General features: G+C 40.2%; 1 protein-coding gene across 2 annotated transcripts in view; it reads left to right on the forward strand.

The window, feature by feature from the left end:
• The window catches only part of LOC111245822 (putative PDZ domain-containing protein PDZK1P1), a 63,125-nt gene that overhangs the window by 13,074 nt on the left and 37,053 nt on the right, over positions 1 to 12,998 (forward strand). For both annotated transcript variants that reach the window (XM_086981290.1, XM_022794670.2), the window contains exons 2-3: positions 7,879 to 7,967; positions 8,259 to 8,444. In XM_086981290.1, the coding sequence (XP_086837416.1) occupies positions 7,879 to 7,967; positions 8,259 to 8,444 (275 nt within the window). The remainder of the gene's footprint in view (positions 1 to 7,878; positions 7,968 to 8,258; positions 8,445 to 12,998) is intronic.

The following is a 12,998-nucleotide window of genomic DNA, read 5'->3' on the forward strand; positions in this document are numbered from 1 at the left end:
GGCTAAAAACTCCTTTTGAACACACGTAGTATTTAGAGAAAAAAAAAAAAAAGCTCATAAACGTGCTTCAAAAATGATATTTCAAGCATTATATATATGAGGCAGCACCTGTTCGTCGGTGTCGTTCCGTATGATGCAAAAGCTCATCTAAAAGCACCATCGATCGTGCCAGCTATCTTCTAAAACTATATATTTATACGAGATACGATACAGAATACGTATACGTAAAAGGGTGTACTTATTATATGTCTATCGACAAATCAGTATGTAAGTCGCCAAATTGATAACGATAGGCAGCTCAGAAATAACGGCATTGCTACCATTCCATCATATTATAATTAATAAATTATTCTATTAGTGAAGTTTGGCTGTCAGTCGCATTTTTGCCCCACGTGTGCTATCAGCGATGGCAGAAGGAGTCCTTGCAGCGGCCATAATATAATTTAACAGTGAAAGCCCATATTAGTCCGCTGTCAGCAGGACCAGCAACAATCATAGCGACGATGTGATGATTGCCTCAGGCCGCCTGAACCGATGTTTGACTTCGGCTGACGCTTCTGTCGTGGGGCCTTTTTACCTTTATGATCTACCTATTGCCTCTGCGAACCACCGCAACGAATAGTTGTAGAAAAATTTTATTTAGAGTAATGTTGGTAGGTCTATGGCATAGGGATGGTTTGATCACTGGTAACTAGTGGCACGAACTTCACTATAATATTCTACCCAAATAGGCTTTTTATAGAGTTATAGCGATGGCCCGCGGGTACGCTACCATGCAAAGCTCAACCAAGGTAACGATCTATTTTCTTCTACCTATTTTATTTTCTGTAAAAGAGTTTATCTAGAGTTAACTAGAGAGAAGAATCTAATAACACATCAGTTCTGACACAACTGTCGTAGATGTGGCGAGTGAATCATACCAACAACATGAATTCCAGACAAAATTAGCAGCGACATTAAGTAAGTTCATGTTTATCCAGAATTTGACCCCCCTCCACCAGTATCGTTTAATGTACGCTAAATTTAGCGTTTCGTAACATTCGTTCTCCATGTAACATTTAATGGCAAAATTTAACATACAAAACGCATACTTCGTATTACGTAAGTCGTTTTTCCTGTCCGCCGGTCGAATTTCGAATTCGTGGTTTTGCTTACGGTGAAGTGTTGCAGAACGCTGGAAAGCTTGTTCTGTGGTGTGCCAGATTGTCCCATATCATCTCTATGTCCAGATAAAAATTTTGCTGCGACTTCGGATTTGAGACGTTTGCATGTCGCGTGGCAAAAAAAAAAACAGAATTTCCGTCCGTTCTATTTCGCGTTTTGTAAACATCAAAAGCGACTCATAATATTCGTTCCGCACGTAGTGAATATTCTAGAGCTATGGAATGAAAAATTCTCTTTGTTCAAAAATAGCTCACTGCGATCGTTGCACTACGAAAAAACGATCTACTAAAGTACGTTTTTTTTTTCGTAGTACTCTCATGCAAACACTACCTATACTATTTTGCACTCGCCATAGCTCTTCCGGATTTTTTCGGCAGATTTTTGACTTGAGCAAATACAAATCAGCTATTGGAAATGTTATTTCTAACACCAAGCATATATATTTTTATAGTCCTAACTTGTACCGAGTAAATCTTTGTAATTTGAATAAAACGATAAAAACCGACATCAAACCCGGGATAAAGAAAGGATTAGAAATGCGAAGCAACAAACGACGACTTGGTGATATTAGTAGTCTTATTATTACGATGATGGTCGCAAACTAGCGCTCATATACGATTCACTGTATGCTTAGTTTATTGGACAACTTTTTGTCGACAAGAGATTTTACGGACATTTTTAGCAGGGACAACAATCTATCTGTCCTCAAGTTCTCAGCGAAACGTTTGCATATGGGTAGTAGTCACGCTCGCTCAAAGCAGTAACCAAAGAAAAAAAGATAAAAGAATATGTATATGAGACGGGCACAATCGTTAAATGTTGATATATCATGTTAAATATCACCATCATATGCATTATCGACCGGCCAAAGTGGAACTTGTTATTTGAGCAGTAGGTTTGTTAATCACAGTTGCCTGTTTTTGAATTGTTTGATTTTTCGCGCCAAGCTGCCATTAAGCATAGGGGCAGACAGATTTGGTACGCTGTATATTGGTCGCTTCTAGTTAGTCACTAGTACAATTGGAAAGACGACACTACGCCGCTGATTTGGCGCTAAGTTAGAGATCTGTTGTAGTTCGAAGCAACTATAACAACAACGGCAGCCACTGGCGCAGTAAACCATTATAGTGTACGTGCAAATTTGAGGATATTGACGAATAGTTGCAATAGTACTGATAATGAAACTTGGCATAATTCGTCAAATTATTATAAAGACCACAAATATTCAGCTTCACTGCCTCATTCGGTGCCACCATCCTGTAATTAAATTCTGTGATGGTTAGCTAGTATTTGGATCAGCCTAAAGGAACATTAGACTGATCGCCTTTTGTAAAAGGGGTTGTGTCTTCATTCATAAAGAAACTGACGCCCAGCTAGGCATGGCGCGTATAACTTTCACTTATCATCATGGAATGATAGCATTCCATTTGGATATCGGTCTAACTTGGTACAGAGACGTGCGATGACGCCTTCGTAATGACGAGCGACGTGTAAATGAATGTAAAGACGTTGCAATAATAAGCACTTAGATAATGCACAGAGTCGAATCTAAGGAAACAGAAGACAACAATGACTACAGTATGTGTAGGGAAGTAGTGAAGACACTATGAGTGGTATGATCTTTTGTTGTAAATTTTTATTTTTGGCCTGAAATTCGACCGGAATTTCAGCCGAGTACAGGACCTTCTCTAGAAATCAATCAAGGTAGTTAAACGAAACGTCTTAATCACGTAAGTCTTGTTTAGTGGAGTGCTAGCAACGTTAACATGCTACCATGACTGTTCAGTGGTGTATAATTTATTTGCAAAATATTACTGTAGATGAAATGTCACATCAAAAACACAAAGAAGGTTTACGGATTTTACTACTATTAAATCTGTTTATCTATCGAATGTGTTATCTTAGTTTCGAGCGTCGTTGTGTGTTTGTATTTGTGTATTTTATGCTGTTACGTGCTTTCGGCGATCTTATGCTTCAACCATCATGCCAGTTCGTCGTTTGCTCTCACTCGTTGTCAATTACGCAGTTTAAGATTCATCCATGTTATAGATAATATCATTTTAAAGTCCTACCCGAAAACGTACGATATAGTCAACATAAGCAGCGTAACCTAATAGATGCAATAATTGTTAGGAATGGTTTGTCCACAGAGGAGCGATAGTGAAAGCCCTGCGAAGCGTTAGGGTCGATACAGTTCTAATAGGCCAAAGGGGCAATATTCTCAGTATTAGTCAACGAATAAGCCTACTTGTACACTTTACACCAAGTGCTTTTAGCTTGGCGCTAATGCAGAGAGAAGGACACGCTAAGAAATGGATAGAGGGAGCAGCTGTTAGCTAAAATAGAGGCGCGGTTTTACCTATCAGCTATAATGTACATGCGTGTCCACGTATGATTACAGCCATGATGAAAAAGAACCGTCTTCACTGATACGTCTCTTTGCCCAGCTGCGTTCGTCATTGCTCTACGGAGCGGGTTCTTCATAACGAAGTTATCCGGCGGACGTGACCGTGGTGCGGCAGAAAAATTGGTCGACTGAATAGACCGCCGTGCAAATCTGAGGGCTAGCAGCACGTATAGAAGAGCAGGCATCGTAACGGCCTGTCCCAATAATAACAGCCAAAATATAACTGCAGTGAAGAGAATAGTTAACGACGATAGCAATGATTAGAACTAAACGAAGATCCGCGGGTGCGTCAGTCTGTAGGTCCCTCACTTGATTCAGGTATCTACTGGCTTGCTTCTGGCGGGGAAAAGTGACAATATCCGCAATGAAGTGGTCAGACGGATAAACGCCAATAGGCTGAAGTCAAGCGAAGGCAAGGTCGAGCGTTAACATTTGTTTAGCAGGAAACAAGCGACTGTAACGCAACAGGTCGAACACATTGTCAAATGCGGCGGCGAATAGGCTAGTGGAGGCGTTCACTAAGTTTCAATGCGGTTGGTAACAGCAGCAGCAAAGTCCTCCTGTTGCAACTTGTCCCGTTAGTGGTTTATTTATGCGTACCACAAAAGTACAGCTGCTGCTACACGAATGTTACGGTGACGGCTTGCAAGAACGTTCGGATAGTTGCTGCGGCAGTTGTTCTGCTCGTACACTTAAAGAACACTACCGACTTAATTCTGAGGCGACGATTGTAGTGATGATAAAATAATAACAAGAACGATTATGCGGTTAATGTTTTGCGAAAATTTTTACCCCATGGTCCCGTTGTCCTTTTCATGAGGTTCTTCCTCTGATTCTTTTAGCAGTCTATGCACGTCTAACACTTAGCATTTAACTATGAAGTATGATTTTTTTATAACAGTATGGTTAGCGAATGTTTCAGCAATCGTATGAGAGTGAATAGTGGTCGAAGCGTAGAAGCAGGTGGCAGCAGCACTCCAACGGGCACGAAGCTAGATCCTTCGTCAGAATTTGACATAGGATAGTGGTATGTCGTTGTCCTTCGTCTCCTAAAGTAGGGAACAGCAAACTGGCCCAAATCTTGCTAGCGCTGAAGCATTTAGCCTTCACTAAATAGCCCAGATCGTCGTCAATGTGCTCGTAGACGAAACAACAACGAACTGATTTAAATACTTGTTGAGAATAGAAGTAAACGAATTTTCACTCGTTTGACCTTAAAGGCAAAAGGAACGATTCAGAAAATTCAGTGCAAAGAGGGAGCAGTGTTATCTACTGACGCAATGATAGATTTGTGAAGAATATATTTCAAACCGCTAGTACATCGTACGTTACTCAGTTTGTTCTCAGAGCCTCGTGTCAGATTTTTGAATTGATGAAGGATTCAAATATAGCTGTTATTTAATAATCTATCTATTGAGATCTTATACATACCCGTATTTTTCTTAAAATGTCGATTCATATATGAAGTTAAGTTTATATACTGTCTGGACAAAATGGATGAAGTTGCGAGCCGCCTTTCCAGAAAAATGAAGCCAGCGTTCGTAAGACGTTTGTATGACATAAATGATCAAAAATTAGCCCATATGACCTCTTGCGGCCGAGCTAGTGAACTTTGATGCAGTTTTATTCAAATTTCAAAGCCAATATTAACTTACATTTAGTAAACCAGCTCAACAGATATATTTGTTGCAATATCTTTTTATTCTATATATATAACCTACTTATCCGTAAGCGATTGGCATTGTTTTTTTTTCTTGCTAAATTACACCTCCAGACTATGTTAAAACGAGGCGCCTAGACCCTGAATATTTCATCTGAAGAGTTATTGTGGTCCGCAAAATACAAAATCGCCAAACTGTATGAAACATACATTAAATAGGTTTTGTTATTGGCCTTTTACCGTGCTTTTTTTTCTTCATGCGTGGCTGGCTGTTTTTTGTACAAGATATCTTCAAAATAACTGACTTCATACACACGCGTAGACAGACACGCGTGTGTATAAAGTCAGGCGGCAGAATTTCATAGCTAAACAATTTTCGGATCTGACGATCTTATAGCGCCAAGCTCATTTTCTCAGGACCAGCAAAAGCCATCTATGTACGATTACCATTAGTAAATAGTTCTATATGATAATTTTGACGATTTTCTTATACCATGCGGTTAATCTACAATATTACCTGAATTAGTTCCAGTTTGTTCCCGTTAATATTAATAATGGGTAGAAAAATAGGCGTGTAACAGTTTCACTTGTGCTACCGATATTGCAAAATGCAATAGCTATAGGATTAACTGATTTTGTAAGCAACAACCAATTTCGGTGTCACCGGGTTATACGTATATCGGTAGCAAACCCATGATGGAACTGAACGAAGTAGCTACGCAAACTATAAAGAAAAGTCTAGCATAGAAAAGAAAAGAAAAATATAGTAAAAAAAAAAATATTTATCACGTGTTTAGATGAGACAACTTCGTCTGTGGAACATGTCTGTCGATGAATTACAACTGTTTGCCATGAGATGAATGGTAATCCGAAAAAAGCTCCAATCTCAATAGATGTAACAAATACATGGTCATGTTCAGTGTACATCTAACGAAGACAAGCTATTTCCATTACCGTTGGACCAAACTATGATATTATTACAGTAGTTCGGTCATCGGTTACTAAAGCCAGTTACTAAAACTGGCTATGTCGAACAGCTGAATGCGCTAGGGACGAAATACGAATGGGAGATCCTTGCACTCCTGAGAGAGAGAGGGCGGTACACTAATGCTTACACCTCGGCTTTCATTGCTAATTATATATATAGCCGTTGAAACGATTAGCAGGAACACAGGATACGGCCGAACCGCTTATCTCCTTAAGCCTCAATGGGTTTTTGCATTGCCTATAGCTTCGTAGTCTGCCTGGGATCTCACGCTCTGCGGTCGAGCTAAATATTTTCTTTATCGCCATAAAGAAAAGTTCAGTCGGTTACGCCCGTAATTTCGTTTGATGTGGCAGGATTAGGTTCTCCATAAATAACGAAATTCTTCGATTTTGCAACGTGGCAGTCTTACTCTTCATAAAACATATGGATGTTTTCAGAAATCACAAATAACATGACTGATCTCCCTGATCTGTATTAACTTGAAATATCCAATTAATGCAAAGCTATTGTCTTCTTTGCTTCGTTGTCTGGTGCGAAGAGCCTAAACACTTTATAATTTAGCAGGAGTGTCCATTTACTACTAGAGGTATATTTTCTTCTTACATGTTTGAAGCGACGGGCTAGAACAAACGACCTTTCTGTTTATTGTAGCTAGCGAACAAACAGGTCGTTCGGTAGTAACAGCAATCCATTTTTCGAGTTTTTCTCCTAAGAAGTCACTGCTGTTGACGCCAATGACATGTCGATCCCCTGACGATAGAAACTAACGTCTCCACTGTTAAAGACACAGAGGAGCGTTTCTCGACAATAACCAGCCCAAATGCTACTTCTGAAGTACAGTAACTGGACTATAATTTCGGAACGAAATCATGCAAGAGTTCGGCCGTTTCCTATTCATTGGAGAGCTTGAGCAAGACTTTTCTCCACCGATATATGTGTATATATATATATATATATATATATATATATATATATATATATATATATATATATATATACCTGTACCTTATTTGATCATCAAAGTGTTAGCCGATCTACGTAAAAACTGCTTATTACTAACTTTTTTCTACCTGTTTCGTTCTTTAATAACATTGCATTATTATAGTGAAAATGACAAGTCAAAAAGGAGCATGCTTGCAACATTATACCATTTCTGAAAAGCGTTTTTATCGTCACGGTTGTATTCATAAAACGTGTTTGTATTTCTATAGGCATGTATGACCATATATTTTTTATTAATAGATATACTGCATCAGTGCCTACTATAGCGCATGCCTCTGTATTATTACGTATCCTATGAATAATTCGCATAATACGACTGTTCTTGATGGTTCGTATGAAGCATTGTGCCTTTGATAGTATAGAGGTCGACGCTTAGGGTTGTGCAGATGCGGAGCTCAGAACGCTACCTATGACTGCATCTGGTCAGCAGGTTCTATTCATGGCTCACTGCTTGTTGGCTTCGACGTACGTAGATGTCTCTTATGTCGCCTTAAATATATGACACTGTATGTTTCAAAAATTTCGAAATTGTGTAGCCGGTAAATACTCTCATGAGACATTAGCTACTGGTAACCATGACTTGAGGCCATGATGCAAATAAAAACAAAGGAGCGGCTGACATTTGTGTTATTTTGTCCTTGATGATTGTTATTATAGGTTCACCTGCGGAGGCCGCTGGTCTGATGAAGGGCGACCGAATCGTCGAGGTAAATGGCCAGAATGTCTTCAACGAAAACCATAGACAGGTTAGTGACATTCACTAAAACTATTCTCGCACTCCAGTCGAACTGCACATGTCCATCTGTCTATCCGTCTCATTCATAACCGAAGTGTCTTTATTCCTGTGTCCGGAGATGAACGTTTACTGGAACTGAAGGAAAATTCTACTGACTCCAGGTCCAAAACCTTAATTAGCCTAAGCAAATTAAAGTTGTATTTCTCCACTGTTGAAACTTAGAGCACTAGTACGTATGTTTTTCCGTTTCTATAGTGTCTCGTGCCTCACCTGCCATACGTCCTGTTGTACTCACTTCCAGGTCGTTGAACGTATTAAGGCTGTGGCCCATGAGACTCGATTGCTCGTTGTTGATCCGCTTAGTGACCAATGGTATCGTGAAAGGAACATTGTCATCCATGGAAGTCTGCCCTCTGTCAGAGTGCTAACTAGCGCCAAAGAACAACAACAGGCACTTCATCGTCAACAACAACGAAATGCGACGAAGGTACGTAATTATGTAGTCTTTGAGTGTTGGTACACACAAATGGGCATGAAGCAATACGGCGTGTGAAGATAAATCTATGCACAGACTCAAGAAGCTTAATAGAACGCTGCTTCTTCCAGGATTATAATGGTCCTTTTGAGAACGTAGTACGTTTTGTATTTAACGTTCGTGTGCCTTGTCGGCGAAAGGCAACCGGAGATCGTTCAATGTAGAACTTTTTAAGAGGTAGATGCTCACGTGCATCGGGCAATCGACCAGCCTAGTTGTGTAAGATAGAGGATTAGTTTATATAGCAAAAATACTAACTGGTATGCACGTTAACATACCGTTTGCGCTGGTACAACAAAAGTAGTAATACAGTGCTTTACGTATGGCTCACATTGGTGTTACAATATGGAGATCAAGGTCTTTCTCGTGATGATTGAGTCTGTTGCTTGAAAAGCACAGAAACTACTGCTAATATAACTAGCCTTTCCTTAAATGACCTTTATGTGCCATTTTATTTTAGCCATTACGAAAGTCGACCTTGGAGATAAGACAGGGTATAATGTAAGTTTCTCGAGCTAGGAAAATATCACGGCATATTTCATCTGATTCAAACTATATTTTAAAATTAAAAAAAGAGATGATATCGTTAAAACTGACACTACAAAATGCGCCTCTAGTTACTGTGTAAATATTCACAGTCAACGCGGTGATTATATAGCGTAGGAAGTTGGTAGTGGCGGTTAAAGGGAGCCCACCTCGGTTCCCAGCAAAAACAGACGATAGACCTCTGGTGGCTGATAATTTTTATTAGGCGCACACGGTAAACGTCACGAGTAGGACCATCATTATGTTCTTTCACTATTACCGTGGGTACAAGAAGAGCGGCAAGCGCACAGTTAGCGACGGCCATTTAAGCCCCGCGTGCACTTAACGCCAGTGGAAATAGAAATGAGAATTTTGTTAGACGCATTTTTTTTACCTACACGTACTTGAGTATTCGGTAGTACATACTTAGGTTGGTGGATATGGGAAGACTTCTCTAATATTTGTGAAACTGTGAAAAAGTTTAAGCGTCCATACTGACAATATATGTGAATGTTAAAGAAGTATGCTATGCGTTGACTCAGTGAGCCTTGTTTCATTTTGAAAGGCTGATTATGTGGACAAAGCGTTACTTTGAATGTTGTAACTGTCGATCTTTAAAATCGGTTGGTACCTGCGCTCGTCAAAGATCCCAGCTCGTCCTTTTGAGTGGTCGAAGGATGCAAACTGATAGCTGCCGTTTGCTCAATGTGGCCCGTCAGACGACTTATTCTGCGCTGTACGTACCTAGCCAACTGAATCTTGTGACGACGCTTTAAAAGGCATACCTACTAGACCTGCGCATTTCGTATCAGGACGTGGGCTCCCAGATTGATCAGGCTTGGACTGATCGTTGTTACGGTTCGGCGATTGCAGCCGCATAAGGGCTCCGCGTAATGCTACACTGAAAGCGAGCCTTCTACGTAAGTTTACCCAACACAGGCAAATCATCGCCATTACAATCTATGCCAATTAGCGTTGGGGTATTCTCGAACAATAAGCGACAACAGCGCGCGAGAATGGCTCACGATAGCAACCTAAATTCTGTAACGAGACTGTGTGCGTTCCGTTTTGCCAATGCAAGATTTGTTCAATCCTTAGACGATGATTATTATAAAAGAGTCGATCTGGCTGCCTGTCGGTCGGTCGATCGATCTGTTTGATGCAAAATCCGGCTGTAAAGAGTAGCAATGATAATGGTTTCAATGTTAGCGTACCTCTCACCAATGGCGACGAAAAAAGAGGACGATTTCAAATTATATAATTATCACCTTATATACGTAAGGTGACATGCAAACTAATTGAGCAGCTATCGACTTGCGATCAAAAAATGCTCAAGAGAACCAGCCAATTGGATTTAGTACGTGATGAATTACCGCCTGACTGTACAACAAGACGATATTTGTCATGCGTATATCTATGAACAGTGATTAAACAGGACGTATTACTGATAACTATATTGGCGCACACGAGACAGAGATTATTGTGAGAAAGTCTCTATACAGCATGAGTCTGTTCGGGACTTAAAATTTATTAATTAGATAAAGTCGTATATAAAATATTGAAGAATCAAAACTAAATCTGAAAGAAAACGGTCTCTAGACCCAGATTTGGCATTTCGTAGTAACCTCAACAAACCAAAAACGCCATTATCACCAGTTCTACCGCCCCGTCCATATGACGCCACCGTACTCCAGTCAGCCGTTATCGCCGTGCTAATTATAGTGTGAAGGCTACCGTTATAAGAGCTGTAGCGGCTAGGTTCCCGTAACATTGTTATCTCTCTAGATGTATATTCGGTCCCTGAGAGCACTTGACGGCAAATATGAGCGAAGTATAGAACGACCGAAGAGGCATGGAAAAGACAACCGAATACGGGAAACAGGACGTTCGAAACAGTAGTGAAACCAGCCGTGACATCCGTCCTGTAAAGCACGCGATTACAGCAGTCCTGCCATCGTCGGTGTCGCAACCATTGATGAGAAAAAACAAGACAAAAATCTATGCATACATACATTTATGTGGTGACATGTGGTGTGAATCTCCATCAATATTGAGGTCGCTGCCTACGTCAGCTTCTGGCTGACAGTTCACATTGTCAGTCTAACAGCGACTCGTTCTAGCAGTAACAGTGGTTGTTTGGCACGACGCCCTCCCGAATCATAAGGGGGTACGCAAGTGAAAATTATAAACGAGTACTCACTTGTCGAAATCGTTATTAGGTTTATTTACAGGGGCGATGAAGCATGGGGCGCGGCAAACACACACAGTCTATTACTCAGATCAAGCAAAAGTGAATGGGCAAAAATAAGAAACGTTTGCTGGCATTTAGATAGCGGGTGGCATGATGAGGGTCGGTATCTCGCTGTATTAATACATCATTGACGCAGATACGGACGATGACTAGAAAAAACGTTTCAGCTTCAACCAGATTATTGACGGAGTAATTAAACTGATTTGAACTATTTCGTAGTATAATCCTATACCTGCGTGTACGACAGATCGTCGCATAAACGATTTACCCGAGCTTTGTGTTATTAAAAACAATAAGTCAAATGTAGTTTGCCGCGGTGTTCATCGCCAACAATTACCGTATTTTAGTGCTTCTAATAATTGTTTTATCCTTATCAAAAAGATCACCAAGCTTCTCCTAGGTACCATCTTTACCAATGACTTTTGAAATGATAAGTGGAGTAATTTACTATCCGTAAACATCAATAGCCTTATTATACGCTAGTTGAGTGGCGTCGTGTACTGAAAGGATGATCCCTCTTATTTGTCTTGTGTACTATAAATTAGAAAGTATATCGCAGGGAGTGTATCGCACTTTTCAATGCTAGCGAAAAACTATTATTAAAGTTATTGTTATTATTATTATTATGCATCACGTAAACTTATGTCACAAGAAAATGTATTAAAAATATTCGGCATATTTTCGGAGTATTTTCCCATAGACACTTGAAGATTCGTTTGAAAAAGGTCGTCCAAAAAGGCCGGAAACAGATACGACTTTAACTATGCCGGATAGACAGAATTGTAAATGAAGCTAAGATAAATGGGTAAAGCTGCTAGATAAGCCATAACGTCAACTGTTTAGAGTCAAAAGTTTAGTATTTTGTAAAATATTTACGAGCGGATGTAGCTAACTTAATGGCCTACTTAAGTCCTTCATTCCATCGTCTTGGATGTCGCCAGAATGTATTGCACGCCGATATACCGCCGGCTAGCGCTTTGCCAAACAAGATAAGAGCCACCCATAAACGAAACGCTATTGTTAGCTTCAGCCATGGCGCTTGTCATGACCATGACTAGGCTTATGGCCGAGGTCGATTTCCTTGTCAACTATTCGGTAGAAATAGCACGTGACAGGACGATACGAGAGTGAGTAGTTTCTAGGCCTTCCATAGCTACAAACCAATAATTGCCTGGCCTCATGCCAGGCGCCGATAGGCAGGCTGGCCCTCTGCTAACAGAGTGCACCCAACCACAAGCAGTACCTATCTGTCACTTAAGCTGGCCTAGGCATCAACGTGAGCTAGCGCAAAGATGCAGACAAAATCCAACGTGCCTAGTCGAACGCCAGCTACCGGATAAACAGCGGACCCGACAGATAGATTTATAATCCTCGATTAACTCTGAGGGCAATTCGTGTAATTTACTACATATTGACGTCCTTGCTTGTGATGGCAAATGAGATGTTTGACAAACATAAAAAGCCCTGGAATAAGAAAAATATGTAACGTAGACTGTAAGCATCTAGAACCATAATGTTTTAACACACGTTGTTAGCAAACCTGCTGCCTTACCATTAGTCTTAACTAGAGCGTCACGAATAAACTATTAAGAGCGCTCATGATTTTTAAATAGGTCTACAATTGAACGCAGGTGTGATCTGTTGTCTGTACAATTGATCTACTGATACTGTACTGTATCATATCAATCAAAGATCAATACAGCGAAAACAAATACTATACAATGTACAGC

The sequence above is a fragment of the Varroa destructor genome, unplaced genomic scaffold (assembly GCF_002443255.2).
Source record: "Varroa destructor unplaced genomic scaffold, Vdes_3.0 BEIS01000002.1, whole genome shotgun sequence".
NCBI classification, from domain to species: domain Eukaryota; kingdom Metazoa; phylum Arthropoda; class Arachnida; order Mesostigmata; family Varroidae; genus Varroa; species Varroa destructor.